We start from the raw sequence: 26665 nt of genomic DNA on the forward strand, positions 1-26665 counted from the left end.
GTCACGCCCCGAAATTACAGCGAAAAAATTCATAAATACAGGGTACATGACAGCAGCGATCCATGCACAAGACAAGTCTTATGCATGAGTCAAGCCTGACATTTTATATCACATAGTTTATCTCAAAATATTTATAAACCTGCTGATGATAGAAGTTCAGAGAAAGTATATATATGTATATAATCGATACTTACATCCCACAAGCTCATCGTTATAAGCATTTTACTAATTCAAGCAGATTGTAACTGTATGTAATATCAAAAAGGAGAGGCTCTCCATATGCGTTCCTCTTAGCCAAAATCCCTAATCAAAGGTTCAGCTAGTATGAAGCTACACCGGATCTGAAAAAAAACTTAAAAACAACGGGGTGAGCTAGCGCTCAGTGAGAAGTGAGAACATTTCCCACTAGAGTTCCTAGATAACTAATAAAATAATAATAAGAATAATTCCCAGAATAACGAATTATAAGTTTTGCATTAGAAATTCAAAATAGCAAAATACGATCCAAATATCATAATATTACTGTCTTTAAAAAATAATGCACCAATTTTATTTTCTTTCTTATGTGCAACTGAATATACTGTGATATTTCCTGAAATCAAACCCTTTTTGAATCAAGGTATACATTAAGAAAGAAAAAACAACTAATTTGTATAAAATCAGAGGATTATTGTTTTCTCAATTTCACAGTCAATTATTATAATCTTAATTTTCGATGAGTTATTCATGAATGTAAAAGTCACCTCATAGGTTACATTAATGCTACAAATTATAGCACAGTAGTAAGGGAATATGTAAAACGCATGACATAACAGATAATTCCCGAGAATCGAATGCCCTAATACTACCATGGTTACTGGCCAAATACAGAGGGGCCAGAGCAGATTTCAGAAGGGCCAGAGTAAATTTCAGAAGGGCCAATACAGAAAGGCTAATACAAAGGGACCAATACAGATGGGCTAAATAAATGTGCATTCACCATATGACAGGCATAGTCACTCCATAATGGACTATTTGAGGGTTTAAAAACATCGAGAATCACATGTCAAATGAGTAATACCTTGCGTATCAGAATTTACAGATATTTTCAAATGAAGTGGACAAGGCAAAACTCCTCATTTCAGTTAAAACAGTTTACGAATTTTTTCTTTTCTTTATTTTTATCAGATACTAAGCTACGGAAAATCTTTAATTTCGTTAAACTATTGAAATACGTTCCAAATACTTCATCAAAAACTTTCAGATAAAACAATGCCCACAATTATTTGAAATTTCATGAGAGCCAAATTCACTTTTCATATTTTACATAAAAATCAAATTTGTTTTTCATATCTTGTACGAGGCTAACATCGTATTATGTGATAGTAGACCACATCAAAAATAAATCAAATCTTTATATACATAAAAATGATATATTATTTATTTTTCGATCACAAGATAAATCAAATATAACACTAATGCAAATTTCATATTATAAAATACTAGTGAGAAATGAACTCACCTCCAATGAGTACAGTTTCCTCAAAATACTACTTTCCAGATATCAATCTGAACCTATAATATAAATATAAGACTAATATTAAACTAAGGACAAGTACATATTATAGGATAATCATTGCAAAAATAAGGTACACGTAGGTTTCTTTCTAATTTTAACAATTTACCTAGCTTAATTCCTAATTAAGTTTGAATTTTCTGGGTCTAGTTACAATTTACTGAACAATAGGGTCCTTTTGAATAGTTTTCATTTATTTTTATCTTTGGACCCATATACAAGCTAAAAATCTTTCAGGGGTCCCCAAAAAATTTTCTATTTTACTTTATTTTCCCATTTTTCTCTCTCCCTCATCTCTTCTTCCCCGTTCCTCTTCTTTTTTTTGTTCATTCTCTCTCTCTCCCGCGACTATCTGGCGGACCGCTTGCCGCCTTCGGAGCGGCCTCCCTAGTCAAGACTCCGTCGGCCCGCGACTATCTGGCGGACCGCTTGCCGCCTTCGGAGCGGCCTCCCTAGTCAAGACTCCGTCGGCGATTGGGTCGATGGCAGCCCTTGCCGGCGGTCAGGTGAGTTCTCTCTCTTTTTTTTATTTCTTTTTTTCCCATTAATTTCTAAAAATCAAAGAGGATAAATGAGAATAAGGAATAATACCTTTGGTTTTTTCCTTTATTTTTTCTTATCTTCTTCCTCTTCTTCTCCTTCTCCTCTCTGTTCCTCCCGATCTTTCTCTTTTTTTTTCACCCTAATTTTTTCCATTTTCATCCTCTTTTATAATGTCGGGAGGCGGTGAAAAAATCACTGACTTGCAATTTCTTTATTATTATTATTATTATTATTATTATTATATATTTTATCATTATTTTATTTTATTTTTATTTATCTGTGGCTATTATATAGGACATTATATTATATATATGCATACCATCTAATATGGCAATCCGATATTTTACTACATATCCCCGATATTTTTTGATTTTCGCAATCCAACATGGATTTTAGGCATCAATCATGTCCCCGACATCCAACATTTAAAATATTGCTTGATTCATTTAAATAAACTCTATATTTGGTCTTATGTATTAATGGTCTGTCAGGGAATGGCTTAATGAGATGTTCTTTTTTTTAAAGATGAATTGCACAAAATATCCATTTATCTAAAATAGCTTCATGCCCCATTTGTCCCCTAAACTATTCAATTGTTCGCTTCATAACTTTAGGGAATAACTTATATACCATAAGATTTACTCGTAATGACAGTTCCCAATTGGATCTGTAAGCTTAACCAATTCTTCAATGCAATGTGTAGCATCAGCGGTAATGACGACAAATAACCTTGTTCGTAGAATATGTTGTATTTATTTGAATATTTGTTTCAAGAATAAATAAAATACAATTCTATAGCATGTAATTATGCTGATAAATTAAGATCGTATAAGTTACATGGAATAGGTTGTACTTAAATGTTAAATTAAGAAATTAAAAAATAGAACCAAACCTATTCAGGCTGCACAAAGTCAGGGATCAATTAAATGTAAAATAATCTTAAAATTGAGACAAATAATTGAAAAGATAAACAAAATTAAGAACAATCAAGATTCTATTGGAGCCATCTTTGAACTAATTTCTGTGACTGACTTCTCGATTGGAGAAGCTGAGAACGGTTGAAGCGATTAATAAATGATAATACATTCATGAAATTGAAATCAATAAATAAATATCAGGGGAAAATAGTAAGAAAGTAAGAAAAGTATTACAGGGATCAATGAACTTCATATAGTCATTCATTTACATTCATTCAGGAATCATCATCCAACATTTTTGAGGCCATTACCCTGACATGTTTGGTAATTCCAATCCCAAGTGTCTGCCATAGCTTCAATAACAAAAACAAAGATCATAATCAACAATATTTACATACCAAAAACCAAAAAGAATATGTGGAAATGTCAGTCATCATGCAAAAGATAAACTTCATATATAATTATTTAAATGTAAAGATGTTGAGGTGATTGCTTGATGAATTTACTGAGTTGTTGTGGGGTGCTTTGAGAGGGGGATAGGGCTGGGCATATTCGGTTCGGTTCGGTTTTAAGCCCAATCCGCATCCAATCCGAATTTTTCGGATTCTCAAAACTCTCATCCAGATCTAGATTTTTTCCCCTTCATCCGAATTTTCGGCCCAATCGAAATTCGGTTCGGATCGGTTTCGGTTTTGAACCGAATTAACTCCATTTCACAAAAATTTAGGCAAGTTTCAGTTATATAACTTATATTCATCAAATCAAAACTGAAATCAGTGAAATGAGCGCAACCCATATCAACAAGTACATACAACACCGCAATAATAAACTCATTAAAGAGTTACTTAGTTACAAACCATGCAAATAGTCCAGAAATAATTAAAGGAACACCTACTTAAGTTCTTAAGTTCAGTACATTGAAATTAAAATAAACATTAAACAAGCAGCAACAAATCCCCACATTGATAAATTCTACATGGTCCGTGATGATGAGGCTGAAGCATTTGTGACAACAGATTCTACAAAAACAAGAGAAATAATCTTTAAAAACCATACTTACAAAACAACAAAGATATATAAATTCAAAACCAAAACAAAATAGCTACCTGATGTGAGCTTTTCCAACTCAGAATACTGCTCCATTTCAGTCTTGATAGGCTCAATAAACACCGGCTTAAACATTGGCTTGCTAGTGTCTCTCAACCAGTCACTAGTACATACCAAAGCCTCAACCATTTTTGGAGTCAGACTTGCACGAAATGGATCTAGAATCCTTGATCCAAGGCTAAAAGCACTTTCAGATGCTACTATTGAGGCAGGCACTGCAAAAATATCTCTTGCAATTTGAGACAAGATTGGGAACCTAGCTGAATTCTCTTTCCACCAACCTAACAGTTGAAAGTTAGGGTTTCTAGGGTCCTCAGATGCCTCCCCATATACTTGTCAACCTCAGTCTTTATCTCCACCACATCTTTCTCCTGTCGAAGCTTTACAAACTCATTCACAGTTGCAGAATGGCTGTCCTCCTCATCAACTATTCCACTTGAGGCTGACATTGGCTGAGTTGAATTATAAGAAGCAAGGGCAGCATCAGGATCATTAGCTGCATACTCATTGAAGAGCTCCTGCAATGTGCTCTTCACATTAATCACCAACACCTCCGCCAGCTTCTCGTCTATTTTCAAATTGGGGAAAAAGAAATCCAAGTACAGAAACTTGTACCTGAAAACAAAACATAATAAAAATATGTAACATAGTTATCACTGCTCCAAATTTAAAGAGTATTAATAAGTGTCATAATGCAATATTACCCGAGTTTATTTACGTGCTTAATCGACTATATAAAATACGTGCTTAATTACGTGCAATATTACCCGAGTTTAATTACGTGGAAGGGGAAGCACAGAGGTGATATTAATCATACATGATAAGTCAATTGTCTATAAATCAAAGAAAAAAATTTATTAAGGAGGGTATGCGGTCAGGTAGATGTTTTTTTGTCACAGTTTTGTCACTGCATGAAAATGGAATCTTGAACAACTCGGACAAAAAGATAACTGACAAAAAGATAACTGACAAAAAGATTACTTCATTCTTCCGTTACTTGATATATAAAATGACACAGATTCCCTTTCATGTTAGAACAAAGGAAATGCGAGCAAATATTAAGCATGGTTTGTGCATTAATTCCTTTTACCTTCTCAATATAAAAGTTTATCACCAAATATCTGTTTATATTTTTCAATAAAGGTTGAGCTTTGGTGTATGCTTCCTGCATCCCCAAATCTCCCAACTATATACATGTAACATATTAAGTACAAGTTATAATATGTTACGAGTTATCATTAATTACAACTATATACATGTACCAAATATCTGTTTATATTTTTCAGTAACTATATACTCGTTAAGAATTTGTTTAAGAATTTGTACCAAGAATCTGTTTATATTTTTCATTAATTACAACTATATACATGTACCAAATAAAGGTTGAGCTTTGGACTTGATAAGCTCTACAAATGACAAGGAGCTATGTGCAATCATTCTATTAACCACAAAAATAGCATCATAAATGATTGAGAGACAATTTATCAGAAAACAACAGTGCAATACCTTGGATCTAGAACAACTGCAATGAGAAGAATTTTGTTGATGTTTTCAACCTTCCCCCAATATTTATCGAATTTCTCCTTCATTGATTTGGCAATTTTGGCAAGCAATACATCATTACCTTGCAAAAATACGCATAAGAGGCATTTAGTTAAAATTGTTAAATTGTTAAAGACATAAAAAAAAGAAGATAAAATCATAAAAGTAAATTTGAGATGAAGTTTAATAGTTTACCATCGATGCACTTGTTCATCTCAATCAGTGTACACATCCATTGGATTGGCTGATTCGAAGTCACAACTTGTGTCCCACTAAAATCAAGGGTTGCCTCATAGGAAATCTTCAAAAACCTCACCAGCCTTTCAGATTTGTTCCAATCCTCTGCAATTGGAGGTCCAGCTCTATCATTGAAGTATGCAACAAATTGTGGATCCTCATCTTCCAACCTAAGAAATGCCTTCCGGTACTTAATGGCTATGTCTAGCATTAAGTATGTAGAGTTCCACCTAGTGCAAACATCCAAAAGCACTATCCCACCTTTTTGCTCAACTTTTTCTTGAGTTGCACACTTTCTAAACTTCTCCAACCTAGAAGGACTTGATCTAATGTACTTCACACAATTTCTAATGGACTCAATCAAGGAGTCCAGCTCTGCCATTCCATCCTTAACCACTAAGTTAAGAATGTGACAACAACACCTCATATGCAGAAACTCCCCTTTTAGGACTAGCTCATTCCAATTCCCTATCTTCTCTTTCATGTAATCTAAAGCCACTTGATTAGGAGAAGCATTATCAACAACAATGCAGAAAATTTTCTCTATTCCCCACTTAATAAGACAAGTTTCAACTAGCTGCCCAATAGTCTTCCCCATATGGTTTGGTATCACACAAAAGTTCAAGATTCTTTTGTGTAAAATCCAATCATCATCAATAAAGTGAGCTGTGAGCACCATGTAATTGATATTTTGGATCAAAGTCCAAGTATCAGTGGTCAGTGAAACTCTCTGTCCATAAGTGGCTAAGATATATTTGATTGTAATCCTCTCCGACTCATACAACTCCCAAATATCTCTAGCATCAGTTCTACGTGAAAACTTCTTAAACTGTGGTTGAACATTACTTATAAAATCCCTAAACCCAGGCCCGTCAACAAAACTAAAAGGCAGTTTATCCCTAACTATCATCCTAGCAAGAGCTAACCTACATACCTCCTCATCATAAGACCAAGCAACTAACCTACCCCCCCTTGTCGAATGACTCTTGCGCCTTGAAATGCAAAAAAATCTTGAATCAGTAACTTAACTACTCAATAGTACAAACTGAATTTAAGAATACAGAAAGTGAAAGAATAGAATTTACCAGCTGCTTCTGTTTCTTGGGGACCCTAAGTGGACACTTCGGGCAATTGTAAAGGTTGCTCCTCATGTTGCTGGTTCCGTTCAATCTCGAATCACAACTATAGGTTTGCGGACACCAATTGCACTTTGCTCTCAGCTTGGCCAAAGGTGTGCCATCGGGATTCTTCATCAATGTGAAATGATCCCAAGCAATGCTTCCGTTCTTCCTCTTCGATTGAATAGAGGAAGATTAGCCCAGAGTTGCAGTCGAGACTGACGCAGCAACACTAGGGGGAGTTTCAGTAATGTGTTGAACCATGACAGCAGGTGTAGGAGTCGTCCTAGATCCAGTTCTGTGGCTTAAGGACGGATTGGTTTGACCCGAATCCATCACCTGAAAAACACCGCCCCCCCCTCTAAAAACCAAAGACAAAAATCAAAGCAGCAGCAACGACAACTTCACACCAAATTCAGACCTTTGTAGTTATTGAAAAAATATAAACAGATATTTGGTCATCAGGAATTTTGAGAAAAAGGCAGCTAAAAAGCAGCAACTTTGACATCAACAGTTAATTTTTTAAACAGATATAAACAGATATAAACAGATAATTTTTTAGTTGGGGGTTTCAAAAAGGTAGCTAAACAAATATAAATAGATATTTTTTTGACATCAACAAAGATTAAAAAACCCAGAACCCTATTGAAACCCCCCAAAAAAATTAAAATTAAAAAAAGCAGCAACTTTGACATCAACAAAGATGATGCGTCGGTCATCAGCGATGATGGGATCGCGGATGATCAGTTGCCGCCGGCGTGAAGGAGAAGAAGATCGACTTAGGGTTTTCTTGAGTTTCTACAGTTTTTCTTGAGTTTCTACAAGAATCTTAAGGAGAGAGAAGAGGAGAAGAATTACCTTCGAGTTTCTGGGATCACGGATGCTTCGACTTTGATTTCTTGCAATTTTAGGCAGCAAAATTTGGATGTAGTTTGGAGATTAAAAGGAGATGAAGAAGATGAAGAAGATAAAGAAACATTTTCGATTTTTTTTCAATTAGTTAATTAGTTTTTTTGGTGTTCATGCCGAAGTAATAGGAGAGGGAATGGTGGGGAAGTCTGGGAGAAATAGGGGAGAGGCGGCGGTGTTGTGGGAGTCTGGGAGAAATAGGGTTAGCCGGTTAGGGATTTTTAAGTATTTATAGTATAGAATTCGGGTCGGTTTTTTTGGGCGGTTCAGTGGTTCAAACCGGATCCAGACCGGTTTAATTCGGTTCGGACGGTTTAGAGACTTCTTCTCATCCATTTAATTCGGTTCGGTTAACCGGTCCGCTTTTTCGGGCGGTTTTTTCGGTTGAACCGGTTTTTTTCGGTTTTTGCCCACCCCTAGGGGATAGTATATAAAAACGATTGCAGAGGTTATTATGGGTGATAAGGATTTTGTAGGGTGGAGTTTAATTTGCTGTTAATAGAGGTGTTATGGAGGGTTAATAGGGGGTTACGAAACTGATGAATAATTATGAGAAGCCTTTGAAGGGGTTGTTTATGTATGTATATATGTACGTATGTACATTCTTCTCAAAAAAATGTATGTGTGGTTGTGTTTTATGTGTGAATGTCTGTGTTTTAGAGGGTATTTTGGGAAGAAATGTTTTACATCCTAACACACTTATAATAGTCTATGTAAGATGAAATTAGAGTCCATGGTCTCATTTGCATCCTGGTTGTTCGTAGCATGACAATATAATTTTGTAAATATTTTTGTTTTTCGTTAAACAGCTTTTAAGGCTGGAATTTTTATGGTCGATTGACATGCTCATATTCGCAAAATGAGCTAATACAACTACGATAAAGTTTTTTCTTCTTAGCAATACAAATTCCTCTGCCTTTAACTTTAAAATTGTCTCCTCGAAACATTTACCTGGATGGTTCTTCCAAGGTGGAAGAAAAAGCTCCAACACCTTGCATGCATGCATATACGTAGTACAAACATGTATATGTGTGTGCAAGTGCGCCCCATTTGTGTATGCACATGCATGCGAAGTGAAAAATAATTAATCTCTCTGATGTAAGAAATGTCTCAAATAATGGTATGGTTATATCTTATAATTATAGATGATCTGGAAAATTAGTAGACATGACTATACAGTCCCTTGTATAATATATTTCTTAGAGTTTCAAGCAAATTCGGACCGACTTTCTTTACTATTCTCATTCTTCTAGATGCTCAAGAAGATTTCTGGTGTACATTGTTGAGAATGTTTCAAGGATAGCATTTGTTTTATAGTTTCTGTCTTTGGTTTGTATCTTTTATTTTCTTATCAGCAGTTTATCCTCAGCTCACCTATTGCCTTTTTTCCCTCAGTCTATTTTAAGCGACATTTGATCTCATTAAATGTTGCCTCCGGTCTCTACTTGTCCCCTAAACTATTATTTTTGTCCCATCTTACCCCCTAAATATTTTTAGTACCTACATTCCCCCTAAACTATTTATTTTTTGTCCCACCTTGCCCCTGAACAATCATTTTTCTCTCATAAACCCATTTACAAAACTGTCAAAGTCATAAACATAAGCGGTAGGTAGGTACTGAATTTGGATAGTTCAGGGAGTAAGCAAGGACTTGACAGTTTAGAGGGCAAGGCGAGACAAAAAATTGTTCTGGGGGTAAGCAAGGAACAAATTCAATAGTCTAGCGGGGCATGTAGGGACTAAAAATAGTTTAGGGTGTGAAGGGATAAAACTAATAGTTTAAGGGGCCAGTAGGGTCTGAAGCCTTAAATATTTAATGAACCTGGGCTATATGCATGGGTGTATTAGATAATGTAATATGTGAAGACTAACTTGTAGAGTTGCAGCTATCATATATACTAGGAGGCATAGACTCCTTTCCTTGTTTCTTAAAAGATCTCTTGACAATAATCTGGGGAATTGCTTTTCCTATTGTCTAATAATATTATTTGTGAAGTCATCATCTTAATTTACTGTATGAGCTGTTTTCTAATAAATTATTTTTAGCAATTTTAAGTCAAGGGTTTATTTGCTTACATTTTTTTTAAATTTTTTTTGCAATAAGACCTTGTTATGGAAGTTGACTTATAAATGGTTAATGCTCAACTGAATTTTGTATGTTTCCTTTTAAATGCAGAAGCAATGCAAAGAAGCTTCGAGGCATCCTCAGGATGCCTCATAACCGAGGCACTTAAATACAAATTTCAGGAAACTTCTAAAGAAGGGTTTTCTGAGAATGGAGATGAACTGCATAGAAATTCAATAAACACAGAATCAGAAAATTCGTCGAATAGAGAGGCTTCTGCACCTTCAAATCAAGGCTACAGCAGACCATTCTATCAACAAGAATTTTGTATGTGGCATAACTTCTATCCTGATGGTCATGCACTTCAGCAAGGCCAGTGGGCTAACTTTGGAACTCATTTCTATTCGATGAATAGAGAATTCCCTTATCCTGTGGACAATAGAGTTCATTATATGCCCTTCAAGATGCTTTATCATAATTTTCCACATGAATTTCAGTTTCAAGACTTCCACTATTTTGTGGTTATTGATTTTGAAGCAACTTGTGACAAGGAGAGGAATCCACATCCTCAAGAGATCATTGAATTCCCATCTGTTGTAGTTAATTGCATGACTGGGGAATTGGAATCTTGCTTTCAAACATATGTCCGACCTTCATACCATCAACATTTAAGCGATTTCTGCAAGGAACTAACCGGCATCCAGCAATCCCAGGTTATTATGAGCTTGTAACCTTCCTTCTGTTTTCGTCTAATTGTATAGAGAAAAACTCAACCTTAGCTCCTAATCGTTTTCGTCTATTTGTATAGAGCAAAATTCAACCTCATTTCCTAACCATTTTCGTCCAGTTAGACAGAGGAGCAATTATTGTAAACAGTAGTTACTTTGCTAATATTGTTTGGCATCTAGTTATAATTTGATTTCTCCATTGTTGATCACTTAACTTTCTTTCAAAACATAATTTGTTAAGTAATTTTCTTGCGCATGACTCTTATTCTTCATTGTACTTCAGCCCAAATTCAAGGAAGATGCGATTTTCAGTTTTCTTCATATAGTCCCTGTGTTTTACGTGTTGAATTATTATTAAAAAAAAAACGTGTTGTATTTGGTGGTCATATCTCGAAATGCAGAAAACTGCAAAAAGTAATCTGTCTTACAACCTCCGGTACATTGGAATTGCTGGTAAAATCATGTGAAATAGACACATTGTTTCATTCAACTTTCTCGTCTTTCAGTCATGCTCCAGAGTCCATGCTGATGATTAAGGTATTAAGAAGTTAGTCATGCTCCATAGTTTACTCTATATCAATGATTATAGTTATGAGCAATTCAGGGTTAAGATGAGAAATAGACTTTTTTACTGTTAAATGACTAACTATCCATTTCTTTTTTCTAAACACATTTTTTTGTTCTAGGTCATAAGCACTTACAGGATTTAGAATGTGTTTCACTATACAAAGACAACAACAAGCATCAACAACAATAGGGCTTTTATCCCAAATTTGGCGATTGGGTAAACAAATCCTTTGTTTTCCAGCCAGCTCAGCTACATGTCATCTCTGATAGATTAGTAACTACCATATCCTTTTTTACTATTTTCACCTGCGTTCATTAGTCAATGTGCTATAGATACGTTAGTAGAAGAGCACTTTTTTTTCTTTCTATTTTGTATTATCTGATGAGTAAGTCTGGAAAGTACATAGTTGGAAAAGAAGCTCCGTACTTGACAAATTAGTGTAATCTGTTACTGTGGAGGATGTCATGCAGTAATGCAGACTTGGTAGGACTTTGTTGTAGCTGTTACCCGTTGACTATAAATGTTTGCTGGCATATAAATCTTCTGGTAGGAGGCTTGTTGCTCCTTTTCTCCTATTCCAGATTACTGGGTTTGGAAATCAGAAAAGTAGATGAAGATGCCATTGGCCTTCATGCAGCCATAATCTGGAAGGAATTTATAGCATGGCATGAACATGGGCCTTTTTGAGAACCTCAAATATCATATGTTTAATTTTAAGCACACTTTGCAATATCTTCTAGGATTTTTTCATAGAAAGCACTTTAAAATAGGGTCATCCTATAGAAACCACCTTTCATTGTCAATTTGTATGTAAACCATCTTTAAACGGTTTTTTGTTACAATCAACCATCTGGACTCACTTTTAAGTCATGTTTTTTAGTTTTCCTTATAATGATCAGTCGTCAAAAACCAAGTATATTAGAGAGATGATCCTTAGAGGTTAGATGAGGTTATTTACCAAAAAAAATTAACTAAAAAGTGGGCCCAAGTGGTTGATTGAAAAAAATGTTTAAAGGTAGTTAACGTATAAATTACAACGAAATGTGGTTTCTATAGAATGACCGACTGTGCTTTAAGGGTGGTTTCTGGGAAACAACCCTATCTTCTAATTCACAAAGGTAGGAAACAAAAAGCTTGATAACTGGTATTGATAGCCATCTCTATTATGTTTCTACATTTATGAGTTTATAATGATCCCTCTTAACATATGTTTTAAAGTTTTGTACTTCACCATTACAATCTTCTATGTGAAGCAGACAGATGCAAGTAGAAGATTATCCTAGAGACTCAACATGGAGCCAACCTCAATTAAGATACTTTATTAAGGAAGTTTTTTAGTCTTCTATTTTATCTTATTATAATCTTGGAAGCCATCTCCTGTTGGAAAAGATTGGCTCTAGTACATGTGTTCCACCTTGTGGAATGTTAGCATGAAAGGGTCGCTCTAAGAAACTTCTAAAGATGGTCTTAATATGGATAACAAATGTCAAACCGTAGGAAATGTCATATATTACAGTGCTCGAAGGGGTATGACACAACATATTGCTTATGACAGGAGTTTAGGTTAGCTATTAGGAATGTAGGAGGACTTGGTAATATGGGTCCATCTAGCATGAGTAATGGGTGTCTTTATAGCACACACCTAACAACCAAATCTATATACCAACATACTATTAATGAGTAAGAGCGGGCATCGGAAAATGATTTCTGGAATGGTCACGCATTCTTTACCGTGCAGTGAGTAAAGAAAGCTGTTCATAATTTGTAGGTGAAATTACTTACTAGGAAAGTTATTGATAGTGGTGAGGCACTACTAAGACTATTTAGGACTATAGCAGCAAAAAGTGCAAAATCAAATAGCAGTCCAATTTAAATATGTATAAATATTCAAAAAAAATTTTAAAGGAAAAAATACATATTTGATGATTTATAGAGATCATAAGGAGAAGGAAGAGGACTCAGTGAGCTTCGAGTTAGCGAAGGCGGCGGAAAAGCAGAATAGACAGTAAAAATGGGGGTTTTAGGGTGTAGGTGAGTAGTTGGAGAGGGAGAGGTAGGGGTTGAGGTGGAGGGCAGTTGGAGAAGGGTTTTGGGGTTTGATGTGTTGTAGTTGAAGAGGGGGAGGTAGAGTTTGAGGTGAGTAGTTGGATAGGGAGAGGAGGATCGTCGGCGACGAAGTTGGAGGGAGAGAAGAGGCAGTGGAGTTGGTGGGATCATGGGATTAGGTTTTTTTTTTTGTCTTCTAAGATCGATTTGGAGAGGGGAGAGAAAAGAAGCTAAGAGGGGTTTTAGTTAATTACAAGTTGGGTGCGTGTCGGGTTTGGGTCAGATATTAAACTGAGAATCCATAATGAAAACACTATTACATACTAAATGCCGCTATTGTGAGCATATAGCGCACAGAGCTCTATCTTTCACCTATTGTCAATATTGTTGCAGGTAGTTGGTGCTAATGCAATTTGCAGCACTATTGGGCGCTATTTTCAACAGTGTTACTTGGATAGTACAAATGCTTGCAAGAAAATGTATTGAGGTGTGAACACAGTGATGAGAGAACTAATACATCAAGGACGTAGTTTGGAAAACCTGGAAAAGCTTAGTTAACAATTCAACTTGGTATGTACAAGAAGGGAACCTCAAATTGTAGAATAGTCTTGTACATGCATGTTTTCAAAAACAATTTTTTTCCTACTAGAATAATAAGACCTACTAATACTAACAAAAGTTATGTTAGGATAAGAGGTTGAGCTAATTATTGTTGCATGAAAATGAATAATACTAAGTTACTAACTAAACTATAAACCCTAGACTACTTTTATATTGCTAGAAGCAAAAATGTGGGAGTCCTTTACTTAAATCTTGCTATTAAAATATGCGAGTCATAAGGGACCCCACACTTTTTTTTAGTACTAATTTAGTTTGGATTTGTAGTCTAGTTATTACTACCATGTTAGAATATTGGTAGGTTTGATAGAGAATGGAATCTAAGGTTACACCTCATGCAACTTACATGACCGGGCGACTAATAAATATCAAATAGATGGTTTACGGTCGAAACCATTCATCTTCATCTCCACCCTTTGAGATGTACTTGTGGAAAAACACCTATCATATTTAGAGGTCTCTAACTCGTCAAGTTGTAGCATATAGTTTATTAGTGAAAGTTCATGTTGCATTCACTGGACGAATGGCCTCGAGATCTTTAGATTGGGTAGGAGATGAAGAACATCATCGTGTAGCAAATTTCACTTAGTAGTAATTAGTCACCCCTCATATTTTCCTATCACCTTTATCTCGCGTCCTCATTTTAATATCATACCGATTGAAATATCTAGCAACAGGACACAAAAAACTTTGAGGTTAAATGCTCAAGTTTGAAAAGAAGGGGAAAAGTAGAAGGGTGCCTGGAGAATTGTGGCTATTTTATGAAGATCGAAGCAGAAAATATAACCCGAAATCTTGTATTGCACGTAAATGCCTTTATATAGCAAAATACTTTTTGCTAAAAGCTTACATCCTCATGAACACTTCTTAAATGCTTTTTAGACCCTTACTAGATACAATTTTCTTACCTCCCAGGATATTTCTTTCGTAACAGTTGCATGTTCATATATGTAATTACTTTGTTTTATTCACTGTTATAAATAGCGGTAAATAGCCCCGCAATAGCGGCGCTAATAGCGTTAGCGGTCCCTTCCCAAGATGCTAACGCCCGCTACGCTATCGCACTATAGCGGTGATATATTACGGAATATGTCTGTTCGTAAAAACGGCCAATAATGTGTCATAACGGTAAATAGTGAGCGATTGTATTCGAAATTTGCTTTTTGACTGCTATTTAAAAACAGTTTGAGGCTTATTTTTTTAAAATTAAACTCAACCCTTGACCATTGCATTCCACCGTCTCCTGTGATTTTCAGCATACTCCCGTCACCTCTCATAGCCTCTGGCACCTACCTTGATACTTCACCGTCTCCTGTGATTTTCAGCATACTCCCGTCACCTCTCATAGCCTCTGGCACCTACCTTGATACTTCTTCTCACCTCCTTCATCGTGAGCCCTTCTTTGGGCAGTCCTGTCACCGCTAAGTTCTTCTTCTTTAAGACGATAACTTTTTGACTCCTCCAGTCATCTTCGGTATTACGTGATGGTTACATATCTATTTCATGTTTAGGATCACTTTAAATCATCTAATATGTACTTTTAGATTTCTTAGATTTTTCTTTAATTTTTTTAGTATTTATACATATCAAAATTAGACCGCTATTTGACTTTGCGCTTTTTACCGCTATTTTGCCACAATAGCTCAAAATAGCCTTAGCAATGCCTTACCGCTACGCGACGCTATCCGCTACGTGACGCTATCCGCTATCGATAATCTTGGTTTTATTAAAAACTTACATTCAAGGGAATAGGACGTCATAACAGTGATTTAAAGAAGTTGTAATAAGCTAGGCTGGTTATATATTGAATTAGTGGAAAACAAATTATCTATTTGGAAGTGTTGGTGGTCGTAGGAGCGACTCTAGCTGTGGCTGGGACTCAAATGCAGTTGCACTAGAGACTGCACAGAGGGGAGAGGTCAGTGTTGAAGGGGAGACAGCAAAGAGAATTGTCTGTGTGAGAGTTTTTTGGTCAAAAAATGACTTATATTTTTATTTTTTGGTTTTTAAATTCTGGTTTGACTCTTGTCAACCCTTTATCTTCATCTTTTATCATGCTTAATCTGGTCATATAATTGTTGCTATTGGTGAGGCCTGCTTTAGGGCCCCTGCAACCTAACAACCTAATTGGAGGTGCTCAGGTATTTAAGCCAAAAAATGCGTTTGGGTTAGTACCTTTTACAATAAGTAGAATACTAGATACCTGAAGTGTTTCACCACTTTATGTCTTATATTACTGATCCAATGCAAAACCTGAATCCCAGAACTCCATGTTCAAGTCACTGGCTGGCACCATCTCCATTGCTGAAAATAAAATATCAAATGAAAAAGTTTGATGTATCTGATGTTGTACCCAGAACTGAACTCGAAATCTCTTGCATCTCCAGCAGAGCTTTCCCAGTTTCCTCTTTGGCCAGGGTCACCTTTTAATGTATTACACCTTATTGTGCATGATCCTGCCATAATCTTTTTCTTCTTTTTTAACTTTGCTAGCATGTAAGCATTGAACAGGGACATAAGGATACAAAATTTCAGGTCCTTTCTGAAATTTGCTCTGCATAACATATTAATGATGGAATTTCAGGTGGACAGAGGTGTATCACTAAGTGAAGCTCTACTCATGCATGATAAATGGTTGGAAGGTAAAGGGATAAAACAAATGAAGTTTGCTGTAGTGACATGGTCTAGTTGGGACTGCCGTGTGATGTTAGAGTCTGAGTGCAGATTTAAAAGGATTAGGAAGCCTCCCTACTTTAATAGGTAATGATTCTTACTGTATTTATTCTCAAATTATTTTCTCATACTCCAGATATGCGAGCTTCACTTCTGTAGTTGTGGGTCATGTTGATAAAGTGTTTGTGCTTTTAGCATGAAGTGTACTGTGTTCTTCGGCTGAAGTATAATTTTCCTAGACATTATTTCAGTGATATTTATGCTATCCATAGATTTAAAATTTCAGAGCATTTTCCTTTGGCAATGGTGGACAGGATTCCTTCCCAGATTGATATATATTTGGAGAAATTTTTCATGTCATCAGGACAATGTTGAAATTTGATTAATAGCAGAGTGCGTACATAATTATTGAATTTGTTAAAAAGTTCTACGAACTCTCGCCACTATCCGTTGTAATATCGATACGTGTACAAAATCTCCTGTGACGGTAGTTATACCCTCATTTGCAATCCCCTCTATCTCGTCCAATGCGTCTATCTACAATTACATAAAAATATTGGTTCATATAAGAAACCAAAAGTTAACATAAAGATCGAAAAATCTATTATAATTGTCGCAATTTACTTATCCATCGCCTCTCATCTAACCCTCTTGTTACATATCGAGATTGTTGGTTGCGAATCTCGATTTCGTCGACTGGAGGCACGATTTGGTTTATTATCCAACATCGGGTAATCCCCTAATACCATCTAATGTAATCGACTTCATCCATCGAAGGATAAAGCTGATTGACAATAAGTTGATGCCGATCATTCTACCGAGCAATGTATGATTGATGCGTGCGCTGCCAGTTAATCTGATGTCCACCTTTAGACGCCTTTCTCTCTACTTGTTCGACCAATTATGGAGCGTGCTGTGTGAATCCAAACTGTCTAAACACGCGATCGAGTACGTGCATCTCCATAATTTCGAAACAAACGAGAGGAACTCTGTATCTTCATATGCCGTGTTCCTCCATACAAATTTTCGATAGACGAGGTAGTTAAGGTGTGTATGGTTGCCACTCGAACTGTAAAATAATCCATATATTAATTGTTGTTTGAAATTTACCGATAACTTTAAATGATTGCAATTCAAATTCATACCTAAAAAGTTTTTATTTGGTCGAGCTCCCCTTTGTAAAAGTCTAACTGTCTAGCCGGGACCTCAAAATAGGCTTTAGTGACATCTCATCTACAAGTTTTATATAAGATAGATTTTTGTTCAAAAATTTAAATTTAAAATTAAATATTAAACGAGATTAAATTCGATGAATGTTACCTGCAGCCTAGTGGAATTTGTCCATCCAACTCTCGGATCTCGCATAATCGCGGTTTCAAAATCAGCCTCTCCCATGCCCAAACTTGTAACAATGTCAAACAACCCTTGAGCTCTTTATTTTGCATTAAAGCAACCTTTGACATTTCTCGATATAGATATGCTAAAACAGCACTAGCTCTTTATTTTGCATTAAAGCAACCTTTGACATTTCTCGATATAGATATGCTAAAACAGCACTACCCCAGGATAATGTCCCACACACGTCAAAGTCTTCACATTTCTCGATATAGATATGCTAAAACAGCACTACCCCAGGATAATGTCCCACACACGTCAAAGTCTTCAAGAAATAGTAACCACCTATTGAAAAATCAATTGTGTTAGTCATATTTTCTAAAAATAGTAATAACAATTTATGACCTGTCTTACCTCAAATGCACTTTATGTTTACTTGAATCGGGAAAAAGAAGCATCCCGATCATGTGTAAAATATATGCTCTAGCATGTTGTTGGATCATGACTTCTGATGCATCGTGTGACAATGGGTTTGTAATTCTCTTTAACCACTTCAATCTAATATACCCTCTAGGCAAGGGCTCTGGAGATAGTCCTAACAAATCATCACATACTCTCCGCCAAACATGCCTATCTATCCCTGTGACACAAGGGCCATCAATGTGGAGTCCTAGGATCACTGTTACATCCTGAAGAGTAATAGTTGCCTCCCCGACACGTAGATGGAAAGTGTTAGTCTCGGACCTCCACCTATCCATTAAAGCGGTAAGCAGTGCCCAGTCGAGCTTCATCCATTGCAATTGTGAGCAAATCAAAAAACCGGCTTGGGATACTAGGGTAATGATGCGAGGATCATCAAGCGGCCAACGCATATGTCCAAGGCTATGATCAATCATAACTAGCTCTTGCCCTCTCTAGACAAAAATAAAAACAAATATTAGAATATCACAATAAATAAATAATGTAAGTATAAACTTATGACTAAAAACATAGAAACATAATACCTCTGTAAATGATATGCTCTCTGAACGACGGCGTGGCTGATCATAGAGGACGTCATTAGAAATCGGCCCGGGGAGCATCTTGTATATACCTGCACATGTTATTATTACTTTATTAGTTTCTGCCAAATGTATAAGAATATAATAATAAAATTGTCAATAAAAATAAAAAATATTTTACCAATTAATTCCTATCTACTTGTTCTTGATAGTCAACGAGACTTATTATGCCTAATTGACTACATGTTCCACATCTAATGCGTGACGCTGCTCCTTCCCGGCCTTGATCCATAGTACCTTTAATGCGCGCAGATCGAGGTCGTCTCGCTTGTCTTTTGACTTGAGGTGGTAATAGATATTCCGTATAAATGTCAGGCCAATAACAAGTATCGTCGGGAGGATGAAAACTCTCTTTATAAGCCTTTCGATAATGATTTGTTGAATACCAAGCTGAGCAATACCGATCATACGACAATCTAGCGTCATCATCCTGACTGGAACTAGCCGCTAAAACATGTTCACATGGTAGTTTTTGTAATTATGGTAGGCTATAAGTACAACTACACTCTTGGTCATAGAGATGAACGGTGTAAGTACCATCAAGATCCTTGACCTCCCATTCATTGTCGTTGAATGGTTCAATTCTACATGTTCTTACAGCCATAACCCTTTTCTGCAATATTAACTCATTTTTTGGAGTGTACTTACTCGTCCAATTTGCACCATCACTTCGTCTCTTATTAAAGTATGCGTTCAATCTATAAAACGTCCTTACAACTAAGGCACTAATTGGCATAGCACGGGCACCCTTAAGTACACCATTAAAACTTTCAGAGCAATTAGTCGTCATCATACAATAACGCACTCCACCATCTTTACATAATGCCCATCGATCTTCGTAATGCGGCTTCAAGTTTTGTTCAATCCAATTGTGTGCTTCAACTGATAGGGATTTAATTTTTTATCTACAATGCTCATATACATGTGAGTCAGAGGCACACCCGGCTTGCCACAATAAATTTTGTAAATTGACCTCTTCATGTTTTCTCTTAAAATTAGCTCTTATATGTTGCAAGCAATAACGGTGATGATGTGGTGCACTCCACCCCTCATGCAAGGCTCGTGGAATTCATTTCATTCGGTCAGAAATAAAGGTAATAGCTCTTTGACTTTGAACAGTCGGAATGTATTTGTAAATACACTAAAAAAACCACTTCCAACTGGATGTATCCTCCACCTCCACAACTGCGAAAGCTATTAGAAATAGCTCACCGTTTGCATCTTACACCGGTCACAACCAAGAGCATTCCTTTGTATTTGTCATATAAATGTGTTCCATCGATGTTTAAGAGCGGACGACAAAAAGAGAACCCTTTGATAGCGGGCCCAAATGCCCAAAATACCAGATGAACCTCTCCATTTCTGGCGCGATCTCCTTAGACACTATCTCAGATTCGGTACCCGGATTTTTTCTCTTAATTGCTGCAAGATAATATGTAAGTTTTTGGTAAGATTATTCCCAATCTCCAAAGATTTTAGTCTACGCCTTCCTCCGTGCATTATATGTTTTAAACTTGGATATAGTTATGCCTTTCATAATATGAACCGTTGTAATTATCTGTCTTGGAGTAAGATCAAATTCCCGTCTAACTTCGGGTATAATTAGTTTCATGATATAAGCGAAAGTTGCTGTCTTATGATCATTAGCGACAATCGGATTACAACATGTATGAAGTCCGCAATAACTTGAGATCATAAATTGCCCGTTAGATTTTTTCCTAACACCTGCATTAACTTCCATGAATATTTTAAATTTCTATCGTAGGCAACACTTGTATAAGAGGCTTGACATTTCTCATTGAAGTAGCACTTTACATGATAGCTAGTTGTATTGGATTTCACCGGCTTGAATTTGACCCGGTTCCTAATTGACCATTCACGTATAACAAAAATTAAGCTTTCCTTATTCTCGAATAGATCTCCTTTTTTGAAAGTGATATCCTCAGGTCAATCAAAATTAGGACCAGACTCAACTAACTCAGCTTGTGAGTTATTTATCCACTTGTCATTTTTAAACTCTTCGGGCAACGGTTTTTTCAGACTCTACATAATCGTTGTTCACGCAATATTCATTCATCCAACTTGCGTCATCATTGTTCTTTCCAATTGTGAACTGCATACTATCAAGACGTTCCTCCCCGGACTTAACATCTTCACTATCATCATCAGCATCTACATATTCGTCCTCCTTAGACTCAACATCTTCACTATCATCATCAGCATCTATATATTCGTCCTCTTCTATTATAGAATCACCAATCGGTAAATCAGTTGAAACATGACCCGATGCGTTGTGAAACATGTCACTTGACATTGCACCTGAGACATTTTTTAAGTGCAAGGCACTTTGAGATAACGAGATTTGACTTTCAAGCATGCAAGAGAACTCTCCGTGAGCATACGAAACTTTGACAACGCCAGACTTTAGAATATTTTCAATGAACAACTCAATTGCGATTTGTTTATCCGTAAGTTGTATCATGTCATTCAATTCTTCATCAGTGGTGATCTCTACAACAATTGTTCTTTTTTCATTTATTGGACAATTACAGAATACCTTAATGACATTTTCGGCATGATTAATTCTGGTAACTCTGTATATTTGTTCCATCATTCCATCGAAATTGTAATTTCTAGACAACATGAACATTTTGTCTAGAGTCTCCGTCATATATAGGCAAATTATTCATTCCAACACTCAATTTCCCATTGAATAAGCAAATAATCGGAATTCCATTCGTCATTTTAACAGAAGAATTAAAATTTGACGTATACAAATTAGATATTTTACAAATTGATGATCATAATTAATTATTTCCTCTAGATATACAATATTAACTAAACAAAACAGAGAAATTTATGAAAAAAAAAATGAAATTGTTACCTTGATGAAATTTCGGATCTCGTCTGCATCGGAGAGTATAGACGGCATCGGTGTCGGAGATAATAGACGGCGTCAGATTTGAAGGAGAAGGGGGTGAGTTGGATTTGGGAGAGAGAACGGGTTTGGGAGAGATGGAGATCGAGTTTAGAAGGGATGGAGATCGGGTTTGAGTGTGACAATCGGGTTTGGGAGGGAGTGAGATGGGTTTGGGAGAGAGAAGATCAAGAGATTGAGAGTGAGATTGGGAGAGAGAACTCAAGAGATGAGTTTGGGAGGAATAGCGGCTGTGCCCAAATTTAGGGCACATCTGTTTAAATAGGTCGACTTTTCTACGGGACTAGTAGTCCTGTAGATCTAGGCTGGGGAGTTTTTGTTTTATGTACGGGACTACTAGTCTCATACGTTTTGTTGAACACAAAAGAACTCTTAGAAATCATACGGGACTACTAGTCCTGTGTGTTTTCTGTGAGCACTAATCGGTGATTAGTGCCTTTGAAAACATACGGGACTAGTAATCCCGTATGTTTTTAGTTGCGCGTTTTTTAATCTGTTGGCCAAAAAGAGGTCGATTTTGCTAAATATTTAGTAAAATGGTCGATTTTGTTAAATATTTAGCAAAATCGGTTTATTTAAAAAAATTCCTTTTTTTAACTAAACAAGTCTAAACACCCTTTTAAATCATAGTTTTTAATTTGGATATAGGTTGAAAACGGATCCATGTCTAACGAGTTTCAAAAAATGGGCATGAGACGTCCAAGAAGTGTATGACAAGTATTTTAAACTAAAACACATATCATGAGTACATGTTGGGGTAAATGTACACACATCAAAGGAGTGTCCATAAAGTTTAGGTACAGATAAATGTCGGGTATGTGTCGGGTACATGTACGGCTTCATGATAGAAGTACCCAGGTGACATGGGCTTGTACTCATGGTTTGAATAGTATTGTGAATTTTTATCATTGTTTTAAGAACTTCTTAACCAATGTCCATTCTGATAGTAGTTCCCTCCTTTCTTGTTTATGTCCAGTTGGATCAACCTAAAGGTTCCGTTCCAAGAAATGTTCGGGGTCCGTTGCAATCTCAAGAATGCCATTCAGCTCGCTGGCCTCAAATGGGAGGGCCGTCCGCACTGTGGCCTTGATGATGCTCGCAACACAGCTAATCTCCTATCTCTCCTCATGCGTCGCGGGTTCCGCTTCTCCATCACCGATTCTCTAATTTGCCCCCCAGTGAACTTGGGGGTCCCACCATCACCACCTCAGCGGCCATTGAAAGAACCGATGATGAACGCGCCTCCTCAATTCCACACTTTTGTAGACCCCCTGGGAAGGGATCGGTGCCCTTATTGTTATTGTGGGGTACGGAGCAACAAAGGGATGGTTCGAAGGCCTGGGCAAATGCACGGTAGGGGATTTTATGGGTGCGGGAACTGGACAGCAGGGAGGCGTGCTGTCTGTAATTATTTTGCTTGGGCTTCTTGAAGAGAAACTGGGAATAAGTTGATCTTTCTATAAGAAAATGATGGAGAAACAATAATCCGTGCTAATATTGCTTCGTATATAAATATAGTTGACGAGGACAAGTGACGAGTTGTTATGTTCGTATGCCGGTGGGAAGTCTTGTAGGTAGTTTTATCTAACCTTTGAGAACTGAGGGATATGGGGTATGGTTATTGGCATGATAACTGGGGACATGCTTAATTACCTGAAATAATCTGATGTTGTGTTGAAGGACAATTCTTTTTTTGTGCTCTTTCCTTTAATGGATTCCTGAGCTTGGTTTGGTTTGGGTCAGTAGTACACATGTTTGCAAGTTCAGTTTGATTTAAAATTATCAGAAAACACTGATCTATTCTCCTTGTGATCTATTCTCAGTTGGTGTGCATTGGTGTTGTCTACAATTTCTCCCCTTTTTTCCCTTCAAGATTATGAAAATTTCTGCTTGATTCGCAGCAAGTTTTGTTTGGACGATGTTCTTACCTTCTTTTAAGTTATCCTTGCCTGTTGTCTTTCTTGACGTTGGTTATTTTCATATAAATGGATCCCTTTATTAAGTTTTTGACTCTTTTATCTTCGGTGAAATTTAAGTGAATGTTTTCCCTTGGTGAAAGTAATGAGTCTATCTGAAGGTGAAAGAGTCAAAATTGTTTTAGAAAATATGTTGATTGCCGGCAATCATTGCAATAGAAGGGTTTAAGTTGGGAGTGCGGGGAAACATTGAGAATGAAGGAGTGCGAGGGATAAGAAGGAAGAGGAAATCTTTTGTCCTACATAGGAAAATCAGAAACAAAATAGCAAGCTTCAATCCCAAAACTATTTGATTTCCACTCCTAAAACTCTCTTCTCCTCTCAGTTATTAAAGAAGAAATAAATTAGAGCTGTACAAGGGCCTGTAGCATGTGGCTAATGATCGGTGAATCCTGAAGGGTAGACCGTCAACAACCTGCTGCATCAAGAGATACTCTCAGATGGGCGAAATATACTTTTAGGGATAGCACATTCAAACGCCTCGATCACACCAAGAGAGGTTCCCTCCCATCTTGAAAGCTTGTTTTCAGTTTCGTAGTAGTAATCCTAGTTAATTTTCCAATAATTTTAGGAGTAGATTTAAAATGAGTACTGCTATGGTTGCTACTTCCATTGTTAAGTCTTTGCCTGATATTTATAAAATCAAACGTTTTAATGAAACTCACTTTAAAAGATGGCAATAAAGGGTTTTCTCTACACTTGATGTAACTGGATATGCTTTTGCTTTAATTGATCCTAATCCTGAGCACCTTAAGCAATGAGTTATTTGATGTTTATTGTCCTTACAAAACTATAACTAAAATTTGGAAAAGTCTAAATAAGAAATATGTGCTTGAAGATGCTAGAACTAAAAAATCTGCTATAGAAAACTTTCTTAGCTTTGTTATGTCTGAAAAAAAAATATATCATCTCAAATCTATGAATACCATGTTTTAATTGATGATCTTAAAAACAAAAACATTAACATACCCAAAGCTTTTGTTGCTGGAGCCTTAATCGTAAAACTATCCGAGTCTTGGAAAGATTATAACGAAGAACTAAAGCACAAAAGGAAAAAAAAGAGTCTTGAAATATAATAATTCACATCCAAATTGAAGAAAAGAACAAAGAAAGAGAGAAAATTGAAAGAGACAAGGAATTTGCTTCCAAGGCAAATCTAGGTAAAAGTGGATCTTCCAAACCTAAGAAGCTTTTTAATAAGAATAACAACAAAACAAAACATAACCCAAAGAATTTCCACAAGACTAAAAGCAATCCCAACTCGGCTTTCAAGAAGAAATGAATCTGTTTTGTTAGTGGCAAGCCTGGGCACTACTCTACAAGCAAACATTATGGAGGAAGATATTATTGTTGCAGTGGTCTCTGAAGCTAACATGAATACACATAGCAAAGATTGAGTTATTAATTCCGGTGCAACTCGTTATATATATGCCGATGGAGGAGCCTTCATTCCTACTCCTCTGCTGACAATGGAGAACAAATATTCATGGGCAATTCGAGGTCCTCGCTCACCGCGGGTAAGAAAAATGTACTTCTCAAGCTTACTTCCAGGAAGCTCATTTCTCTTATAGATGTGCTTCATGTTCCTGAGATCCCTTGTAGCCTCAATTCAGTATCCCTTCTCGTTAGAGCTGGTGTTAAGGTATGTTTTGAATTTGATAAAGTTGTAATAGACTAAAAATGGATAATTAGTGGGGAAAAGGCTATGGTGGTTAGGGTCTGTTTATGTTTAATGTACTTGAAATAATCATGAATGAAAATACATCTACCTCTTTTGCTTACTTGGCTGACTCCTCTAATCTTTGGCATGATAGATTTGGACATGTTGGTTTCTCATACATTAAGAAAATAAAAGATACAAGCATGTTGTATAATGTTAATATATCTAGTCATGATAAATTTGAAATATGAGTAGAATCCAAATCAACTAAGAAATCTTGTATAAGTGTTTAAAGAGAATCTGAATTGCATGAATTAATTCATAGTGACCTTGGGGATTTAAAAGATAATTACAAGATGTGGTAAAAAGATTCTATATAAACTTTACAGATGACTATTCTAGATATATAGTAGACTATCTGTTGAGATTAAAAGATGAGGCATTTGAAATATTTCTAAAATATAAAACAGAAGTGAAAATCAGCTACATAAGAAAATCAAAAGATTAAGATCAATGTGGTGAATATGAACTTAAACAATTTAATAAATATTGTGAAAACCATAGAATAATTCATGACACTATCCCTCCATATTCTCCCAAATCTAATGTTGTAACCGAAAGGAAAAATAAAAAACTAAAAGACATGATGAATGCAATGTAAAATAGTTTAGGAGGCACCTCCTTAACCGGAGGGAGGGGGGGGGGGGGGGGGCATCCTTTCTGGCTTAATGCATTATACCAAAATAGAATATCATATAAGAAAAGTAGAATTACACCTTATGAACTTTAGAAAGGTCATGCACCTAAGTTGAATTATTTAAAAGTGTGGGGTTGTTTACTAAAGTTTTGGCTACTCGAACCTAAAAGAAAGAAAATGGGACCTAAGACTTCCGGTTGCATGTTTCTTGGTTATGCTCATCATAGTCCTTCTATTGATTTCTTGTAACTATAAGTGATAATAATGTTGTGGAGTCTAAAACCTTTGTTGAAACTAAATATACAGAATTCTTTGAGCATGTTTTTCCTTTGAAGTCTCATGTAGATAAATCTTCTCATGCTTCATCTTCTG

The 26665-nt window shown here is 36.2% G+C and overlaps 1 protein-coding gene and 1 long non-coding RNA gene across 3 annotated transcripts in view; one reads left to right on the top strand and one right to left on the bottom strand.

Moving 5' to 3' along the window:
- The window catches only part of LOC109831735, a 34184-nt gene extending 10408 nt beyond the window's left edge, over positions 1-23776 (top strand). For both annotated transcript variants that reach the window (XM_020399132.1, XM_020399133.1), the window contains 3 exons: positions 10105-10706; positions 16538-16713; positions 22937-23776. In XM_020399132.1, the coding sequence (XP_020254721.1) occupies positions 10105-10706; positions 16538-16713; positions 22937-23390 (1232 nt within the window). In that variant the 3' untranslated portion in view covers positions 23391-23776. The remainder of the gene's footprint in view (positions 1-10104; positions 10707-16537; positions 16714-22936) is intronic.
- On the bottom strand, positions 15157-15361 carry LOC109831736. Its single transcript, XR_002244536.1, has 2 exons — positions 15316-15361; positions 15157-15246 (listed from the first exon to the last, which is right to left on the bottom strand). It is a non-coding gene; the product is annotated as an uncharacterized LOC109831736 (long non-coding RNA).

Source organism: Asparagus officinalis, chromosome 2 (assembly GCF_001876935.1).
Source record: "Asparagus officinalis chromosome 2, Aspof.V1, whole genome shotgun sequence".
Lineage (NCBI taxonomy): Eukaryota > Viridiplantae > Streptophyta > Magnoliopsida > Asparagales > Asparagaceae > Asparagus > Asparagus officinalis.